The sequence below is a fragment of the Nyctibius grandis genome, chromosome 16, assembly GCF_013368605.1.
Source record: "Nyctibius grandis isolate bNycGra1 chromosome 16, bNycGra1.pri, whole genome shotgun sequence".
Lineage (NCBI taxonomy): Eukaryota > Metazoa > Chordata > Aves > Nyctibiiformes > Nyctibiidae > Nyctibius > Nyctibius grandis.
The window spans coordinates 4,993,149-5,012,925 of NC_090673.1; the positions used below are offsets into that span (position 1 = coordinate 4,993,149).

General features: G+C 46.8%; 2 protein-coding genes across 3 annotated transcripts; one reads left to right on the forward strand and one right to left on the reverse strand.

Moving 5' to 3' along the window:
- The first annotated feature begins 182 nt into the window (after window positions 1-182).
- Window positions 183-6,896, forward strand: UCK1 (uridine-cytidine kinase 1). Of its 2 annotated transcripts, none has more exons than XM_068413726.1 (7): window positions 183-270; window positions 546-705; window positions 1,481-1,577; window positions 1,696-1,838; window positions 1,933-2,027; window positions 3,129-3,177; window positions 3,587-6,896. In XM_068413726.1, the coding sequence occupies exons 1-7, from the start codon at window positions 184-186 to the stop codon at window positions 3,772-3,774; spliced, it is 819 nt and encodes a 272-aa protein (XP_068269827.1). In that variant the 5' UTR covers window position 183; the 3' UTR covers window positions 3,775-6,896. The 2 variants fall into 2 exon arrangements, with proteins under 2 accessions (XP_068269827.1, XP_068269828.1); XM_068413727.1 differs by having other exon boundaries at window positions 191-270; window positions 553-705.
- POMT1 (protein O-mannosyltransferase 1) lies at window positions 5,153-19,506 on the reverse strand. Its single transcript, XM_068413729.1, has 20 exons — window positions 19,406-19,506; window positions 18,608-18,751; window positions 18,244-18,350; window positions 17,585-17,635; window positions 17,087-17,233; window positions 15,960-16,071; window positions 15,166-15,231; window positions 14,514-14,607; window positions 13,895-14,050; window positions 13,159-13,289; window positions 12,810-12,905; window positions 11,364-11,456; window positions 10,403-10,499; window positions 10,219-10,311; window positions 9,586-9,706; window positions 9,209-9,306; window positions 8,805-8,918; window positions 8,149-8,275; window positions 7,300-7,477; window positions 5,153-7,106 (listed from the first exon to the last, which is right to left on the reverse strand). The coding sequence occupies exons 2-20, from the start codon at window positions 18,727-18,729 to the stop codon at window positions 6,932-6,934; spliced, it is 2,178 nt and encodes a 725-aa protein (XP_068269830.1). The 5' UTR covers window positions 18,730-18,751; window positions 19,406-19,506; the 3' UTR covers window positions 5,153-6,931.
- Between the last annotated feature and the right edge of the window lie 271 nt (window positions 19,507-19,777).

Below are 19,777 nucleotides of genomic sequence, written 5' to 3' on the forward strand. Positions count from 1 at the left end.
ATAACTGTCCATAACAAGGTATATCTCTCTATAAGACGCCCCCGCCCGCTCCTGCCCGCGCCCGTCCCCTCGGGGCTGAGACCGGCCGCACTCAGCGCACGTGTCCCCGCCCCGGCCCCGCCCCCGGACTACACCTCCCGTCATGCCCCGCGGCCGCGCCCCCGCTGCCCCTCCAGCCCCGCCATGGCGTCCGCCGGCGGCGCCGAGTCGGAGCGGCCGCGCCCCAAGCCCTTCCTCATCGGCGTCAGCGGCGGCACCGCCAGCGGCAAGGTGAGACCCCCGGCGCTACCGGAGCGGGCCGGGGCTGGGCCTGCTGCCCGGCACAGCCGGCGGGGCCGGGGAGCTGCGCGGGGACATCGCCGGTGCCGGGCCCAGCGTCCCGGGGCAGCCGGCGAGGCCGGGCCGGGCTCTAGCGGGGCCGGGCCGGGCTCCAGCGGCGAGCACCGCTCCCTTCCTCCGCCCCGGCCCCCGGCGGGGAGCGGCCGGGCCGGGTGCGGGCGGGCGCGGGGGGTCCTGCCGCTCCGGCTGAGCCCCTTCCCGCTCAGTCCACAGTGTGCGAGAAGATCATGGAGCTGCTGGGGCAGAACGAGGTGGAGCGGCGGCAGCGGAAGGTGCTCATCCTCAGCCAGGACAGCTTCTACAAGGTGCTGACCGCCGAGCAGCAGGCCAAGGCGCTCAAGGGACAGTACAACTTCGACCACCCGGGTGAGGCTGCGGCCCGGCGGCCCCTTCCCCGCCCGGGGCACGGCTGGAGAGCAGCCGGGGTTTCACTGAAAGGGCCTGTAGAAAATGAGAACTATTGGGGAACAGAAATGCTCTTTTCCCCCACCAAAACGCCTGTTTGTCCCTCACGTGCACACACGGCTGGCACGAAAGCTGCTGGTTTAGTGCCCCTTTTGCAGAGCGGCCAGGCTCTGTCTCCTCACCCCCGCCCGTTGTGAGGCTCAGTGACAAACCATCGTTCCCCAAATCCTTCCCTGATATTTCTTGTCCACATAAGCAGCTGCTCTCCTTGCTCAGGGAATGCTGTGGGTTGCAAACGGGACAATGATCTGCCCTCGGCTGAAGTCTGGAGCCTGCTGGAGCTTCACCAGGGCGGGTAACGCTCTTGAGAAGCATTAAAGATGCCTGAGGTTTCCTAGATGACTCTTAGCTAACAGACTGAGAGTTGCACAAAACTGTACAATTACCAGGTGGTTTGGTAGAATTATACAATTATCAGCTTCACATTTGGCTTCTTAATTTCATTGTATTGTAGTTGATTATAAACAGCAAATTCTCTTCCTTATCTCTGTAACCGAGTATAGCAATTACAGCTTGGGTGGGGAGTGTTGGGTTGCTGCTGGGAGGAAAGAATAATCCATAAATTCCTTTTTTCCCGGTGTAACACCAGGCAGAGAGCTTTTCCTTCGGGTCTAGAAAATCTGAGCAGAACGTTTGATATAGCAGCACCTGAACTCTTTACACTGTCCTCTTGCAGATGCTTTTGATAACGATTTGATGCATACAACCCTGAAGAATATTGTTGAGGGGAAAACAGTTGAGGTGCCAACGTACGACTTCGTGACCCATTCTAGGTAGGTCTTGGTTTTGTGCGAGGTCTTGGGGTGTGCACGTGGGTGCCTGCGGGTGAGCTCGCTTGACCGTGGTGCGAGACCCATCTAACAACGTGCTCTGGGTGGTTTTTCCTGGCAGGCTGGCAGACACGACGGTGGTCTATCCCGCTGACGTTGTCCTCTTTGAGGGGATTCTGGTTTTCTACAATCAAGACATTCGGGACATGTTCCATCTCCGGCTCTTTGTCGACACAGATTCCGACGTCCGGCTGTCCCGCAGAGGTAATGCTCTGCCATCACGGGCAGCGTCACCTCCTGATCCTTATCCGTCCTCGGCCATGTGCTAAAACTCACGGGCTTTATCTTCCCGTCCCAGTTCTGCGAGATATGAAACGAGGGAGGGACCTTGAGCAGATCCTCACCCAGTACACCACGTTCGTCAAACCTGCCTTCGAGGAGTTTTGCTTACCGGTACCAAACGTTTCACTCATTTGATTTGTGGGTTTGGTGTTTTTTTTTTTCATTTGTGAAGGAGCAGGGTCGCTTGGGGATTAGCTGCACTGTAGATGCAGCAGTGGTGGCTTTTGATAGTCATATTTCACAAGTCCCACGCCCTCCCCTCTGCCTCCTCTATTTAACCATTACAAACTGCTTGTTTAAGGAACGTAAACGTTTGGTCCCTTCTGCTTGCAAAGCACCACGGAAATCCCTAGAAGCTGCATATGTTTTCTCACTGCTTGCTGCCATGGCTATTTTAGCCTGGGTCCCTTTGACTGAAACACTCCCACTCTGCATTTATTCTTAAGTCTTGCAGAAAGAAAGAAGAGCTTGGTTTCCAGCAGTCACTCTCAACAGGGAACGCTGGTGAAAACCTGGGGCAGACCATTATAGCGTCTGCTTGGCTAATGCAGGGCCAATTTAGGTGCTCACATAATCAAATTAATTTGTAAAAACCCTTTGAGAACAAAATCCTGTATGTGGGTTAAATAAGATGGAAAAGGCTAGCTCAGGCACCTCTTGCTCTAGATCAAAGCAATTCTGGGGTTGTAAAAGTACTCATTAGAAATGCTGAATTTGCTGACCTTTTCGTAAGTAGGGGAAAAAAACCAAAACCCAGGGGCTCTATGGTGGTAAAAATCAATAAAATGTCATCAGAGGCAGGAAGGAATTTCACATGCGTATGGGGTACCTTGGCTCTCAGCAGAGATTTAGCAATGGCTTGTGAAATGCTGATTAGAACCAGCTCTCGGCAAACAGACCTCAGCCTTGAAGCGGGCGACCCGTGTGAAGGCAGCGTACTCTTCAGAAGTGAGAAAGCGAGTACTCCGCTGCTTCTGCTGGTGATTGACTGCAAAGGGGCAGCAAGAACAAGCCCTGACCTTAAATCCAGTGCATGTTAGCCCGTATGACTTCTCAATTCATTGAGGTCTTACTGTGACAGAGAGCTTTAACCTACAGTCCCAGAGCACAGAAACCCCTCATCTTTGCCCTCGGCTTTCTGGCATTTGGTAGCTTCTAGAATAAAGGTGGCTTTTCCCATTAACAGTCTCCACCATGGTTTCTGTTTTGCAGACAAAGAAGTATGCAGATGTGATCATCCCCCGAGGAGTTGACAACATGGGTAAAAGGGAGTTTGGTTCTCTGTCTGATTTCTCTGGGGAGACCACCTTTGGGGTTGGGAAGAGAACAGGTGGCACACCACTGCCTTGTTTGCATGCTTCTAAGGAAAGGTGTTTTGGTGGAGGGGAAGGAGCTGCTCAGAGCCTGAGCGGGATGACCAGCTGCTCACCTGTGGAGGGCTGGAGAAAGTGACACATGATTGCAGATGCAGAGCAGGACACCCGTGTAAAGCTGGTGTGGCAGTTGCTGGCTTCTCTTGAGGTCTGACCTCGCTGCAGAGGGCAGGCATAGTTAATCATTTAAGGGCTTGCTGCTAAAACTTGAGTTGAACAGGGCTGGGTGTTCCACGTTTTCTAGACAGCTCAGCCAGGAAAGCATGCATGTCCTGTATTTCCCTTTCCTCCCTGCAGTTGCTATAAACCTCATAGTGCAGCACATTCAAGACATCCTAAATGGAGACATCTGCAAGTGGCAGCGAGGGGCAATGAACGGACATGGTCGGACCTACAAGCGCCCGTTCCCTGAGCAAACGGAGAGCAGCAGCGTGCTGGCGGCCGGCAAGCGCTCCCACCTGGAGTCCAGCAGCCGTCCCCACTAACCCGGCTGAAGGATTTGCAGCTGGCCCAGACCAACACTGAAGACAGCTTTGGGAAAGAAGGACTTCAACAGAATGGTTGGTAAAGTGCCCTTTAAATCATCCTAGCAGCGAGGGGGCACTGGAGTGAAACTTCTCGAAGAGAGGAGAGGGAAGAGTTGGCCCATCTCCCCTCCAAACCCCTTCCCGTTTCTCCCTATGGTGTCTGGAGTTGTGATGTTACTTGATGAACTGGTTAAAGGCAACTTGCTTTTTTTTTTTTTAATATTCAAAATGAGATCTAATGCCGAAGTCTCCCCTGAAAATTAAGTGCTGCCAGATGATTAGCAAGATACCCCATTTCCCTGATGATGATCTTCCTTAGCAGGAAAATTAGCTGCCTCTTTTTTTCAAAAGAAAACCCAGTCTCTTTATCCAAGACTAGCTCATGCCCTGTTAATGTAAACAAGCAGGTGCAGTCCTTACTTTTCTCCAACTGCTTGGGACCTTGAGTCCTGGCATTGCTCTCCTGCTGGCCAGCCTCCTTCTTAGCCTGTAGTAGCATGGCAGGGCAGAAGGATTGACCTGTAGAGAAGTCTCTCCCCGAGACAGAGACAAAAAGAGACTGGGACAAATGGGAACTTGCAGTTCATCAGGGGGACAGGCCCAAGAAGTTGTGTGATTCTGGTTCCTAATTTATTCTTCTCTAAGCTCCCAAACCTTGCTACGCTGCATTATTTTTTTGTACCCAAATAGTCTCCTTTACCACAGTTAATGTGTGAGCTCCAACTGGATTGAGATGCTCATGGAACCAGAAACCTGACTTTGTCAGTATTAGTGTCTTTTAGGGCATTTCTGTACTGCTGGTTGCAGATTCTGCTGGGCGGAATCCGTCCCCTTCCAGAGCTGGGTGATAAGATCAGGAAGGGGGAAAGCTGTGAATTGCAAGACCCTCCTTCTGATGGCCCAAAGAGCTCCCTGGCCATTCTTCTACCCTCAAACAGGGCCAAAGCCTTGCCTTGCACTCAGGCAGTTTAAACTCAAGATATGTCTGGTTTTCTGAAAAAGAGCAGACAAGAGGCTGGAAATATAAACAGTGACATCCCAGTGTCTGTAGTTTACCCCAGATAAGTGATACTGCAGCAACATGAAGTTTCTGGGAAAAAAATTCTGAAATGAAGTGTCAGTTGGGCCTTTGAAAAATGTCCTTGTGATATCCTTCTTGAGTCTGGAGTTATGGTGTAATTTTAAGAATGAGGGTGGGGGGGCAAATATTATTATGAAGAACTTTTTCATATTTGCTAGTTTTCTAAAACCAGGGTCTGGCTGTGTTGGTTATGTGTGTGTGTGTGTGTGTGTGTGTGTGTGCTACTTTGGCTAATAAACAAATGAACAACCAGTGAGCAGAAATGACCATTTTATATAAAAGGTATTTGTGCTGCTTGCACTACACCAGCACAAAGGTACAGAAAGGGAACACTTCTGGAGATGCTTGTATACTCAACAGTTCTTTCTCCCCTTAACTCAGAATTGTTAGCTTTAGTTCTGTAATGGCTGAAGCTTGAGAGAGGGGAAAAAAATAAATTAAAATTTAAAAAGAAAAAAAATGCAGTCTGCACTTTCATCCCCATAGTCTTCAACACTGGAAATCAGTAAAGGTTCATGATCTGTTGGTACACTGCTGTAATGCCAAGGAGAAAGCAGCTCATTTCCTGACTGCTGCTGGGTGCTGTTCAGCTCAGGGTGCCAGATTAGAGTATGAGCTGCTGCACTGAAGCGTAGGCTATTGGGGCTGGTTTAAGTAGGAGCAAAATAGTCACTAAACACATTGTGGTGTTTGAACATACCTTCCTCTGGGGGGGTCGAGGAGCACAAAGCAGCCTTGAATAGCGTTTGTTAGAGCAGTAAGGAACTCTACAGTAAAAAGCACCCTGGTCTGTCTAGGCCTGCTGTTCCTGGGCAGCACTGAGCTGTAGTGCAAGATCCTGCTGCTGCAGCCACGTGGGGAAAAAAAAATCAAATGTGGCATTTGTACTATAACCCTTGTACAGAGCTATTGCAGATTCCCCACTGAGCCGTCCCAGTCCCTCACTTGCACTTCTCCTACCCTGTGAATTCCTCCGGTGGTGCAGGCCAGGGCATGGGCTGAGTTACAATGCGTTTACCCTGAACCCACCTGTACAAGTTAGAGCAGGTTTCCTTGTCAGCATTACGAGTTCTACCTTGCTCAGAGTTCCTCTTCCTACGAGATTTGAGGTGTAACCCTGCAGCCCAGAAAATACAATACTGCCTTTGCTAGTAACAGGCTTCCTATGAACACCGCAAGGCCAAAGGGGGCTTCTGGCTTCAGCTGACTTCTTGGCCTGCCTGAAGCTTTGTTTTAGCTTGTTTAGCTGTAACAGCAATTTTTAAATGTCTGTTTATTTTTGCTTAGCTTCATAAAGATTATGGTTATGCCAAATGATTATACATAGATAATAGTAACAAGTCATATTTATGCAGAATGAACTGTTTATAAACTTAGTTTAATGCTGTAATGTAATGAAATAGGGATGACAGAGCATTGAAAGTAGGGGCAAGGAATACTTTGTTGAGAAATACAGTCATGGGAGGACGCTGAAGACTGCAGGGCCAATTACTGATAGTTAAAGAGGTGTAAACTTTGGAGCTGGGAAAAGCCAGTTTTTAGAAGTAACAGAGAAAACAGAAAAGTATCCCAGATGTTGGAGAGTATCCATTTATAGTAACTTGCTGTAACATGGAACTGCAGACCAAGGTGCTAGGGAACATATAGAACAGACCTAAGTGCAACATAGTGCAAGAAGGAAGGGACATGGTACTCCCAAGAAACATGAAGAAGAAATCCTCGCAGCATGAAAAGAAATCATCCCAGCAAATGAGCTGGGATGCTGTTGACTGAAGTCAGCAACCTTCAGACCCCGAGGGGCAATGGAAGGGTGAACGTAACAGGGGTAGAGACTGGGAACTGTGCTCATAACAGCTATATTACTGTTGAGACCTTTTTTGTAACAGTATTCTTTTATTTTCTTTTTCTGTAATAATTAGATCTAGACTACTATCAATTATTTGATCAGACTGTTAAGATTTCAGTTATACTTACAATAAATTCTTGGCTTTGCATAAAAGGTGTCTCCTTTTGCCTGTAACAAGACTGTAATTGTTACTGTTTTCGGATAAGGATGTTCCAGCTGTCCTTCCAGCGCAAGTCCTTGAGCTCGGCAGCGGACAGCGAGGGCTCCCCATAGGTCACAGGGCGGAACGTGCAGTAGACGAGGTAAACCGAGGAGAACCAAGCTACGATCAGTGCACTGAACATGCTCTTGAGAAGCAGAGATCTGGGATGGGAAAGAGCAGTCAAGTTACATCAAGGCTGGCCAAACACTTCATCCAAAAGGAAGACCTGAATCTGGTCTCATGGCCACTGCTGGAAAAAAACACTGCTTTCCCGGCAGCAGCTTGCCAAGGTGACAACCTGGAGAAAAGAACTGCATCACCTCTCGTATCTATCTATCTGTTAAAACCAAATACCTGCAGAGATGATTGCCAAGATGCTGTAATACGATGGGAATCAGGAGAATCTGGAATGTGAGGGCAGGCAGGTAGTGGTACAGGAAAAGCGTTTTCTCCATCAGGAAGAAGGGCAGGTAATTCACAGCCCAGCCTCCAACACAGATCCCCCCAGCTGACACCCACAGCTGCCACGCATCTGCAGGAGACAGGAGGTACCATCTCAAAGCACTGTCTCTGGAAACCTAAAATCTCTAAGAGGTCACCTACTTGCATGGTTTGTTTTTTTTCCCCGCTCTACAGCCTGCGCTAATACAACCTTTAACTTAACCACACTCAACTGAGGCAGATGGTTATATATTGTCACACCTTTATGAAGTACCCAGCGAGACAGATTACAGCCAACATGAAGCAGCTTCACAGCAGGACACCAAAACGTACTGCCAGAAAGGTCAGCGTAAAACTGCCCAGCCACACAGTGGAGACGGTACCTCGGTTGGAACAAACACATCTCCCTCCCTACACGGCCAGTACCGACCTCTTTAAATCATCACAAAAGGGCTCAGTAGAATCCAGATCTGATGTCTGAAGATTTCTTACAGCCAGGGAATGATTCAAAGAAATATTATGCTGGCTGCTACACTGTCTCATAAGGTGATGGTCATACCGTGATGACCATAATCAGTCTCTTCATGGGCTACTTTAGATGTTTGTGTGTCCCTAATAAAAATTTCAGGGTTAGAGGCAAGGAAAAAGTGCTAGCCTAGCCAAGCACATAGTTGCAAAAATGTGGCGTTGGGGCCATTAAAATGTAGCAGAACAAGTGACAACTGCCCCACCTCGACACACACATACACCGTGGAATCAGACCTTCAGGAATGTCGTAAATTTTTCGTCTTCGTCGTATCAAGTACCACAGGGACAGACACGTGTAGATCAGAGCAGCGATGTTAGCTGAAGCCCAGGTGACAACATTCCCAAGGAGGTGGATCTGGGCCTGCAGAATAGAAGATGGTGTAAGCCAGAAGCAGGAACTTGCTGCAGTTCTTTTAGATAAGTTTAAATATTACCTACAGAGATTTGCTTAATTAAACCTCAGCATGTGCCTGGCTAATAATCTGATCTTTCCTGGAACAAAGCAAGCTGATAAACTGCTGCTTCAAGACTCTTTTGTAATGTTAAGGCATTTAAAAGATGCTACTGGAGATGAACTTCTAAATGGAATCTGATTCCTTCTAAATGGAATCAATAATGAAAACGATTTAACTGCAGTTTTCCTTTACAAAAAAAGATGTGCAAGAAGACATGACTTAATTAAAAGCAACTACTGTCAAAGCTGTATCACATGCCAAAGAAAACCCCAACCCTCAGGATAAATATATTCTTAATACAGGAGTTGTCCATGCTGGAGCTGCTCCTTGGCTGGAGCTGCAGCCCTGCTCTCCCTCACAGGCATGGAGCTCACATCTGAACTGAAGTCTGCTCTCTTCCCCAGGTTCACGGTTACTTCCACCTCTTGTACTTACACCAGAGGTCGGGTGGAGCCAGTAGGCAATATTTGTGTCCATTGTGATCCAGTCAAGAGCAGAGGAGCTGTACTTATGTTCTGTGTCTTCATTTTTTAATGTGAGTATTTTCCACTAGAGAAAGTAAACAGAAGGCTTTCAGAATGGGAAGAATGAGTGGGATAGCAGGCATGGGTGAACAGCTCCAGATGTAAGAGGTTAAGTTCTTAACCTGGGAGTGGAAAAAGATTTTGCGTATCTTATACTGGATACTGGTCAATAGAATGGGTTTATTTTGTTCCTATATAACGCATTTTCCTTAGTGAATTTCTAAACAATGAATCCTCAGGCTCACAGTTTGCAGAAATGCTCAGGATCCTGCTCTGCAGCAGAAGGAAAGATGAAAGGAATAACACGACGCTCACCTGCAATTCTGTGAACTTTGCCATGAAGCTGAGGTTTTTACTTATGTCCATCTGGGTGGGAGAGTGGAGTTCCACTTCCCTCTCTTTTTGCTCTTGGCCTGGAAGAAATAGCTCAGAAATAACCACATCATAACAGGTAGAAAGCTAGAAAGGGGAGAGAGCACATACGATATACCCCTGGCTCACACTCCTGGAAGCCCTTCTCCAATACACAGTCCAACTGCAAGAGCGCTCTAAGGGGATTTGTAAGGATTCTGACACCATGATACAGCCAGAGCCTGCTAAACACGTGCACACACACATGACACTGCCTTCCCATCAACATGAAGCAACCCCCAGTCACATAAATCTGCTTCAAGAACATGGCCAAGACATACTTTTCCCATATCTGTGCTCTTCCACATTCCACACCATGCTCTGGTGGTAGCCTTTGGACAGCTTCTCTCCAACCACTTCCAGCTGCCGGTATCCCCACTCGGGTAACGATGCTCCGCTGAGCTGAAAGTGAACAGTGACTGTAAACTCACAGTCCTGCCAATTTGAACTTCAGGATGGAAGCTCCTAGGCCCTGCCCGAGCAGCAAGGGACTGCTTAGGAAGTATGTGAAGAGTCACCATGCAATACTAACTCAACAAATGCTACAGCCCTAAAGTCAGTGATTTTGGGAAACTCTGTGATGAGATCCTCAACCATTCCAGCTGCTGTCACATACTACACACAGACTCAGCATCAATTTCTGATGCAGTAACTAAGCCCCCGTTGTGAACAGTGTTCACAACCTCCTGAGAGGCAGGACAGCTCTGCAGGCTGAAAAGGAATGAAATATGACTACCTGAAACACATGCTGCTCTTTTATCACATTAAGCAAGTTGATTGGTTCCTTTTATTTACTTATTTGGTTATTTGTTTTAGTGGTTTAGGCATTTTGGAGCAGAGATATTAGTAGCTTTTGAGATTAGGAGAACTGCATGGAGGAAAAGCTACAGGCAAATAAATGTAAATCCACTTGCCTTTAGCACTGCAGAGGTGTTCACATGAACAAACCTCACTTCTGACAGAATTGTCTTCCACACGTCCGTGTCAGACTCCCGATTTACAATTTCCTACAACAGAAAAACGTCTTTTGATCGTCATGTTGTCTCAGCTGTTTCTGCTGGAACACAACGAGCTCCTCCGTTCCCTTTGACCACTCACCACTCTCCAGAGGTTCTGTGCTGGCATGGAGATGTTATAATCAATATAGCAGGAAACTTCTTGGGAGTGGGGGCTAAGAGGGGCAGCAACATCATGCCTAGAAGACAAGTAAAGTAAGATCCTCCAAAACCATTTCCCAAATTCATATAAAAAGCAAACCCATAAAGGTTTGGATTGGATTAGACCAGATTCAGTAATAAAGCAAAACCAAGTAACTCACTTATACAGATTGCACTGTTTACTCTGAAAGAGAACACTCCCCACTACCAAGAGCTGCCAGGAACAGGCTCAGAGGAAGCCAGTACAGACGTCTGCTATGCCAGGCTGAAGAACAAGCACTGATTGTGACAAACAGAGACGCTGTTCACTGGGGCTTCCAGTAATGAACAAATTAGGTTTGGAAGGGACATAGCAAAAACCCAAGCTCAGAACACCCCCCTTCCTAATCTGAGTGATACTCAAGTACACACAGATGCCCTTTGGGAAGCAGTCAGGAGGCAATTTCAGGCAATGCCTGTTTTGCCTGGAGCGGAGGCAGTGAAGGGGCAAGGATGAAGACTTACCAAGGGGACTATGCATTTAGGAATCTGCAGATCTACCGTGAATTGTGAACGTGGGTGAAACCACCACTAGCCCCTCTAAAGGCCACTAATAGAGATGCACAGAAACAGTTAGCTAGCTGAACAGTTTGTGATTAATATCAAAACCCACTGTCAAGTCAATTGCAAAAAATAAATAAGCATACAGCATCCTTTCTCTGGGGCACAGGGAGGGCTTATGTAAATAACCACGAGGTCCCTCCTAGCCCCACTGTTTTAAGAATCCATGAATAACAGGCAGTTTAGAGCATATCTGAATACAAGGGTCACTGCGCTTCAACCCCCGAACAGCTATTCTGAGAGACAACAAAGCAGAATGAGCCAGCAGGCTTGGCAGAGCAGAGGATGAGGAAGGGACTTACGTGTTGAGGTACCGAGTTGTGATGCCATGGACCAGCTGCACGATGTGTCCGTGCCTGACAGGACGGGGTGGGTTACTCACCACCAGCTGCTGCCTGGTGGAGTGACACCCAAGAGGAAGTGGTTACGTTCTTCTTTCTATATAATGCAACCTTGTCATGACCAAACTGTTAGGTCAAGAAGCTGCAGGCAGGGACAGACAGTTAGGCAGTAAGATGAGAAATTTGAGTAATCTATAGATTGTACCAGAATGGAAACAAAGCTCATCGAGGCAAAGGTGAGTTAAGGGCAGAATGACTCAGAGGATCGGTAACGGGATACCGACACTCCAGCCATTAGGTCAGTGGTCTGAATCCAGGTCAGTCAGGAGCGAGTTCAGCTTATTCCCACCACAGAGCTGTTTGGTGGCTTCTGTGAAATGAGTAAGTGCTTCAGTGAGGTTGACAGACACGTGTTCCTACTGCAACTGATGTCACTTTTGGCAGGATCATAAGAGAGATCAATGGCTATCATCTCCACCATGGAGAACAAACTCTCATCTTGCTTCTGGACAGGGCTAAGGCACGCTACTTTACTTTTCTATAGAAGGACTTCACATCCTCTAGGGCTTGTAGGAGTCTCAAGTTTGAAGGATTTTAAGAAGATACTGGGTTTGTGCGGTTCTGGTAGAGTCCCTACTTAAAAGGTTTGCACTATGGACAGATCTTCCCAATGTGGATATGATTTATAATGGCACACAGTCCTTCTGGTAGGACTCTTTACGCAGTTCCCAGAGCAACGTAAGAAACCTACAAAAGCAACTTTTTGATCAGTAAGAAATGATATTACACAAGGGCTTTTACTGGCAAAACTACAAGAACAAAGAGTCCTGCTCTCCACTGACCGTTACAATGGCAAAATACTTCAGCACAACTCAGGCCTCTCAGGCACAGGGACTCACTTGGAATCCCTCTCGATGTGGCAGATTCTACAGCCCATCCCACACTTTAAAGACAAAGAAATACTCATTCTGCAAAAGTGATTTCTGCTCTCTTCTGAGACTCATTCAAGTTTGACAAAACTCATCAAAGCACTCTAATACCATGGCTCACACACTTCAAAAAGCAGAACTTCCCTTTCATGCAAAGCACCTGAAGAGTTCCCACCGGTCTCATGTGTCTTTAAAGTTCCCCTTGGGCACAGCACAGCCCACGTTCTGGCAGGAGCAGTTCAGACAGAATTTCCGAGTCCTCAGTAACGCTTCTACCATATTGAGGAGGATTGTGCAAAGAAAGAGCCACACTAACCAACTCTGCAGCTGAATTCACTTGCTCAGGATCACACATGGCCTCTACGCCCATAAGCAGAGAATAGTTACGTCCAACCCAAGCTGTGACCTGTTTAGGTTTTGGAAGCATATAGAAGCTATGCTTATAGCAGCTTGGCATTTGAATCTCTTGCATACTCACATCCCAGGATCTTTGACAATCCACCAGTTGTTCACATCCTTGAAGGGATAGCAGGTCACCTGCTGTTGATGGGAACTACCTCGGCCATTCTCATACCTGTACAGAAGGTTAAAAAACCCCACAGGTGTGTAATAGTACATTTCTGTGCTCAACAGAGTCACAGCAATACAAACTAGCACCAGATCACTGGCTCCATTCCCACAGAGCACAGAGAATCTGTTCATCTGCAGTGTGCTCTGAAGGATTAATGAAGAGACTGCCAGGACCCAAACTGCCATACTTGGACTGGCAGGTGAAGAACCAGAGCATACTTTCACCCTAACAATACAGACTCAGCCAGATTCCTCACCTGATGGGGTAAGTATTTGTGTGAGAATGGAGCCAACACTGCATGGGCTTGCCCAGCATGTTCCGCAGAGTAATCTGAGAGCCGTAGGCCACCTCTAAGGGCTGACCCTGAGTGATTCGAGCCAGCCCGCCCTGAGAAGCATAATGACAGGGTAAGTGGAAAGAAGAAGAAACAACCCAGAGGCTGTTTAAATTCTATTAAGAGCCACCTGTCACTTTAACATAGCAGTATCTTAGCACAATGCCTTCTCATGTGGTTGTATCTACAAAAATCAAGTCTTGCAGCACCATACTCAGCAGATAGTAAACACACCAACGCCTGAAAGACTTCAGGGTCTTAGGGAATATCCCTAAAGCCCTGCTGTTCTAAAAGACAGTCTAAGCACTCTTCTACAGAAAATCATACTGTCATCCTGTAGTCTACAATGTCATCACTTAAAGAGTTCAGTACTGTATCTACTTCTGTGGAGTTTCCTGTAGGAAGGGACAAATCCTCAGTAGAAGACTGAACATATTGTTCTTGGTTCCCTGGGAAAAGCTTTCCATCCATTATTAGGATTTCAGTCATTATTGCTTCATCTTAAAGCGGTACTACAGCAGCAAAGTAGTTAAATGACATAAAAGAACAAATACACAAGATCAAAGGAACAAGATTGCACACTTCTAATAGTGAACATAAGACAGATTTCTCCCTCTTCTCCCCTAATAAATCAGTTTCATGACCACATTTCCTTTACCTCTAAGCTGGCTTGGAAAGCACTTGTCATAATCTGGTCATGAGGCCCAGAGCGATACAGCAAAGTCAGGTGAACATAGAAGAAGGACAGGTACATCGCCACTGGGATGATGATGAGGGCCAGTCCCCTAGCTAGAAAATGGCACATCAAGGAAACCTAGAAGAACACAGAGAACTCATTGGTTTCATGCTCCAGACATGAAAAATATTAAAAATACCAGTGCATTGGGCTTGTTTTGTTTGTCTTTTTAAAGTTGACCCAACCACCCTCACTCAGCTATAACTTTGTGGACAGCTGGATAACTTCCACCAAGGATTTGAACTGGAGCCAGACAGAGGTACGTGAAACAGGACAGGTTTTGAGCCACAAATCACCAAGACATGGATAAGAGCAGAAAAGCCAGTCACACACACGTGCTTATCTTAAATTTAACTCCATCTTCTCCAGCAACTGAGCTGGGAAACTGTCCTATGACATGAGGGTTTGCAGACTATGACAAGGAATTTTAGTACAAAAACCATCTACAGACAGCATTGTTATCTGTGGGCTTGCAAGGCTCCTGGCTGGCTCCTGTACTGAAAAGTGACACGTAATATATTTTGCATGTTGTGCTACCTACATTTGAGAAGTTCTGGTCTCCTATCATGTGCCAGAAGTGGAGTCCTGCAATGGCCAAGAGCAGCATATAGGTAAACAGGCCCATATATTTCACCCTGAGAAGAAAGTGCATAAAAAATTAACCCAGCTAAAAACTACACAATTACCTAAGACATAAACAGGCAAACTTTCTCTTGAACAGGATGCTTTAAAGTCCAAGGACTTAGATCCATGACAAGTTTGGCATGAATAAGCTTCAAGGCTTTGACACCAGAAGATACCATTTGTTTGCCAATTGCATTAAATAACAGCAGTGACAGAGAACTTGATAAGAAAGTGGCAGATCACAAAGCACAGAGTCCCTAAATTCAGACTTACTGAAGCTTGAGGCAACTAGGAGGGAGGGGTGAAATGCAGATGCTAACTTATAACATGAAGCCATCTCTGAGAAATGCATTTTGTTCTTGCCAGGACAGCACCCTCTAATGCCTGGTACTGCCCACTGTGAACTGACATCCTCTCTATAGAAACAACCTAACTCATTAAAAAGTCACGGAAATGTCTGCTCAGAACAGCACCAAGAATCAGTCTTCAAAATCCAAAGCCTCACTGATACCTCAGATGGCAGGTAGGAAAGGCAGCTTACTAAAACAAAGACAGACGTCATCACTTACCCAACTGCACAAGAACAAGCTACTCCAGTCAACAGAAGCCAAAACCACCAGCGTCCAGAGAAGGAACTTAAATACAAGGACAAAGGAAAGGACGTTATGGTGAGATCTGGGCACCCTCTTAGGATGCTGAATTCAGCTAATAACTTGAAAAAAACTTGCAGGACTCCACTGTTCCTTATTCTACGCAGAGGTATCTCATTCTGAACCTCCCATGGCACTAACCCTCAGCCCTGACCTGCAGGGTGTCGTTAAATGTACTTCTCTGTATCCTGAAAAGCTACCTGCCTTCTGATACTATGCATAAAAGAAATGTATTATATCACTTGCTGGGCTCAGTTTAGAGATAATTTTACTTTTCTAAAGATTACTTTATCCTCTACAAGGATCAGAGAACATGTGAAGTCACAAGAAGAGAGACAAAGATCTCTAAATTCAGTGCCTGTAAAGAGTAACAAAGGAGCGTTAAGCGACCTGTTATCATCAGTGTTTCTGTGCACAGAAGGAAACCTTCCAGTAAAAAATCCAGGTGGGCAAAGAAGTGCTCCCAAGGGATTTTATTTTTATTGTAAAATAAAAAAGATAACATTGCTATCAGTTAAAACAGTCTTTAACAGTGCTCAGAAGAGAAAACTTCTGGGGCAGCCATACGAGAGGTCAAAGCATTGGATTTTACAGGCAGACAAAGAGAGTTGCAGAATGGTGAAGTGACTTACAGAAAAAAAACACAGTCTGTGACAAAAAAAAAGAGTCACCACAAGAATATCCAAAAAGGATGGGAGACAATCCAGCTTTACCTGTGCCTTTGCAAATTGTAGAACTTCAGGTAGGACAAAACTGCAAGTAGGGTAAAAAAAATCAATATTGATTCCAGGAGCATGAACCTTGACTGAGTGATCAAAGAGTTCTCTGTTGGAAAAGAGAGACAGACACAAAATTAGAGAAATTTATCTGTAGGCAAGTGCTACCTCAGACAATCACATCATTATCCAACAGAAGGAGCTGCCCCTTTAAGGACAGCCAATTCATTTGCAATCTTACTGGCTGTAATAGGGAGGTGTTGGGTTTAAAGGGACAAAAACCTTCCAGCAGGAGCAAAGTACATGGCCGTAACTGTCTCCAAGGACAAAGAGGTGGGCAAGTAGTAAAGTCTGGCAGGAGGCAGATAAAGGTGCTGTGCTTGCCTACAAAGGCAAAGAAAATCAATGCTGGGAAATCCAGAGAGGTGCTTTTCAAGGCAAAGAGAGTCAAGGCAGTGACCCCAGCAGGCAATGAGCGTGATGCTCTTCAAAAAAGGGAGCTGCAATGAGCTGCTTTGTCAGGATTCCCTGAGCCAGAATCAGAGCAGCCGGTAGATAGGAGAGGTTTCTCTTATCAGACTGCTAAAGGGCTGCTGAGAGGCTCTTTCCCTTTCAGGCAGCTGCCAGAGAAAAAAAAAACAACTTGAGTAATACACACCAGAACAGTGTCAAATCACGGTGCTAAGTACGCAGCCTGGTTTGCTGCATTTTGGAGATGAAGAAATGTGATGAGCTCTGACTGTAAGTAGGGTCCTGCTGTTAAAAACCCAGTATGTTGTAACTCATCCTGCAAACCTCTGAGGAAGAGAGTACAGGCCTCCCTGGATGCAAAAGAGGTGGTTTTCTGTGAGGCTGATCAGGCTGCCCACTTTGCTTAATAATGAAATGAACTTGTATAAAGCCTCAGCCTTGAATGGCAGCCTGCTGCAGAGCTGTTAGGGTAGAGGGGACCAGAGAGGCACAGCAAAGACCAATACAGGCCAGGGCTGAAAGTAGGCTCCAACGTGCTGTTAGCATTCTGGGCAGATGCTGTTCCAGCCTCTTATGTGCCCTAAAAATTCACAAGGGGAAAAGGGACCCTTCTCCCCTTCTATGAAGAATGGGGCTCAGGGGAATAATCTCACCTAAGAGAATCAGAAGAGCAGCTCCAAGTGCAGCACAGTGGGAGAACTGCAGTTCTACCAAAATCTGGTATGCTAAAGGCACGCAGAGAGCACCAGCCAGGGCTGGCAGGAGTCGCAAGGACCAAACAGGAACGTTCATGCTATATTCTGAAATAGGAGATAACAGTGACACACAAATTTGGAAACTATTAATTACAGAGAAGACGGATCAATACAGAACTCCCTATAGCTACAACAACTTGTTGAATCTAACTCCTACTTTTAGTAATTTATTGTCCATCTTGTATTGCTTAAACCGTTTTAACTGATTTTAAAAATCTGTGCTATGGAATCATAGTGCCTTAAACTTCTGTTAGAGACCTGCAGAAGACTTTATTTAAGAGAAGTGAAGGTGTCAGATAAAGCATTATTTCCACTAGTCAGGAAAAAGGAATCTGTCAGCTGCTGAAATACTGCTTATTTTCTCAAGAAAATGAGACAGTTAAAATCAGCTCTTACCAGCTCCAATCCTGTTCCATAAGAAGTTTCCATCAAATCCTCCTAAGTAACCTACAACATAAACAACAATTCAGAATTTCCAGTCTCAAAACAAGTATAAAAACTGGTGCTAAATTGGTCCTGGAACCATTTCCCAAACACATAGCTTTTCCACGCATGAAAGCCCTTCTTCCCCAAAGGGTCCCCTTTCCTTCTGTTTTGTCTGCAGCAGCGCTTGATAATGTGTAGAGGCACGAAGAATGTAACTTGGGAACAACAGATTCTCAGTAATGAATTTACACGCATATTTAATCTCTCCTTCCCATGCAGACACTTTTATGTCGTGCCTATCTCAGCTACAGAAAGGAACTCAGGCCTGAAAGTCTGCCTGTTGCCTACTATTTCTAGTCACTAGCAGTTCTCATCTTACCTTTCTCTTTATCCAAATGACTGGATAACAATGAGGTAATGGATATATGGCTCCATCACCTCCCCAGTACTCAAGCAACAGCCCTCTAATGATACTAAATAAGGGAAATCCTTATTTTCTCTACATCAGAACCTCTCAGCTGCCTTGTGCTTTTCCCCAGAGACAGGATCTGACAACTCATTTCTAACCAGCACTTTTCTCTTCCCCAGCAACAGGCAATGACACTCTCCCATTTCAGGAGACGCCCTACCTCCCAAAGCTAGCAGCATGTGGCCGAAAGGTGGGCCGCTGTCATCCACGAAGAAGATCCTCTTCATGTAGAGCGAAACGAATTGGCCATAATAAACTTCATCAAAACTGAAACACAAGAGGCAGAAATATGTCAAATCTAATTGGAAGTATCCTGCAGGCTACAGGGATACCAGGGAATACAATGAAGCACTGTGGCTTTGCCCCCTTCCCCTCGGGAGTTTCTATGAGGGAAACACTATCACTGTATTTACAGAGGCTGACATCAGGCAAGCTCTGCTCTTCCGCTCCTGCATTCTTACTCACAAATGTTTAAAAAACAAAAGTCTCTGTCATTCAAGTAGAAAATAAACTATTCTACTCACACTACAGCCCGTGGGTAGGAAAGCCCCCAAAGACGGCTTATTAATCCCATCACAGTCAATGCCACGAGGTTCACATTTATCTCCGCAGTAACCACAACTGGGTTCTTCAGGAATCCCAACATCCTATCAAAGGTCTGTCCAAACCTGCAAGAGCAAAGAGAGAAGAGCAGCAGTCATCTTTCAGAGCCAGCTGAAGATCATTTGACAGAAAGCACACACCACCACTTTCTGCCACTAGCAGCTCGTGCCAACTGATGCTCCAACGTTCTCTCGCTTTCCACGTTTATGTGTTTTCTGCTGTATCTACAGCAGTAACTCTAAAAATGAAGTCACTAAACACACTTAATTTTTCTTCTGCCCTGCTTCTACACGCGTATGGTTCTCTGTCATCAATAGTAAGCTAGAAAATTTGTTTATTCTTATACTGGTTCTGCAGAAACACAATAGCTTAACTCAAACCTATATTCTGCTTTGTGCTAAGCAAACCTCCCAGCCCAAACTCCGATGCTACTGATAGGCAAACCACATGCTCAGGCGCCAGGCTGCTCAGGTAGCTTTAAAAAAAAAATAAAACGAGTTACTATCTTGCAAACTGATCGTATTTCTTGGCGGGGGGCAGAACCCGCAAACATCCTCTGTTTTAAAAAGCTGGTTATTGCAGGAGGGGTGTGGGTGCTGTAGGGCTCCAGCGCAGCCTAGAGGGGAGCGCTGCAGAAAGCAGGACTGAACTCTGCTGAAGGCAGAACTGCTCACAGCCAGGTCAGAAAATAGCAGGGAATCGGTGTTGTGTCTGCTCACCTCAACACGACTGAAAGTTACCGGAATAAATCCATCTGCGTGGCCTTGGTCAGGGGAGAACAAAGCAAGATGTGAGCGCCACTAACCCCGCCATCAGGCCTCGCCCCCCCCCCCCCCCCACCGCGGAGCCTTACGGAGGTGCGGGGGGCAGCAGGAGCACCAGCCCCGCCGTGCCCCGGGGGAGCGGCGGGACCCGGACCCCCGGCCCTGAGGGGATGGCTGCCCCCCCGCCCCTGCCCCGCTCACCGGGGGGCGGAGCCGTCCCGCGCGCCGCGCCCTGCCTCGCCGCGCCGGAAGTGGCGTCAGACGCACGCAGCGCCGTGGGGGCGGGCAAAGGGAAGCGCGCCGGCGTGTTGCTGTGGCAACGGCCGC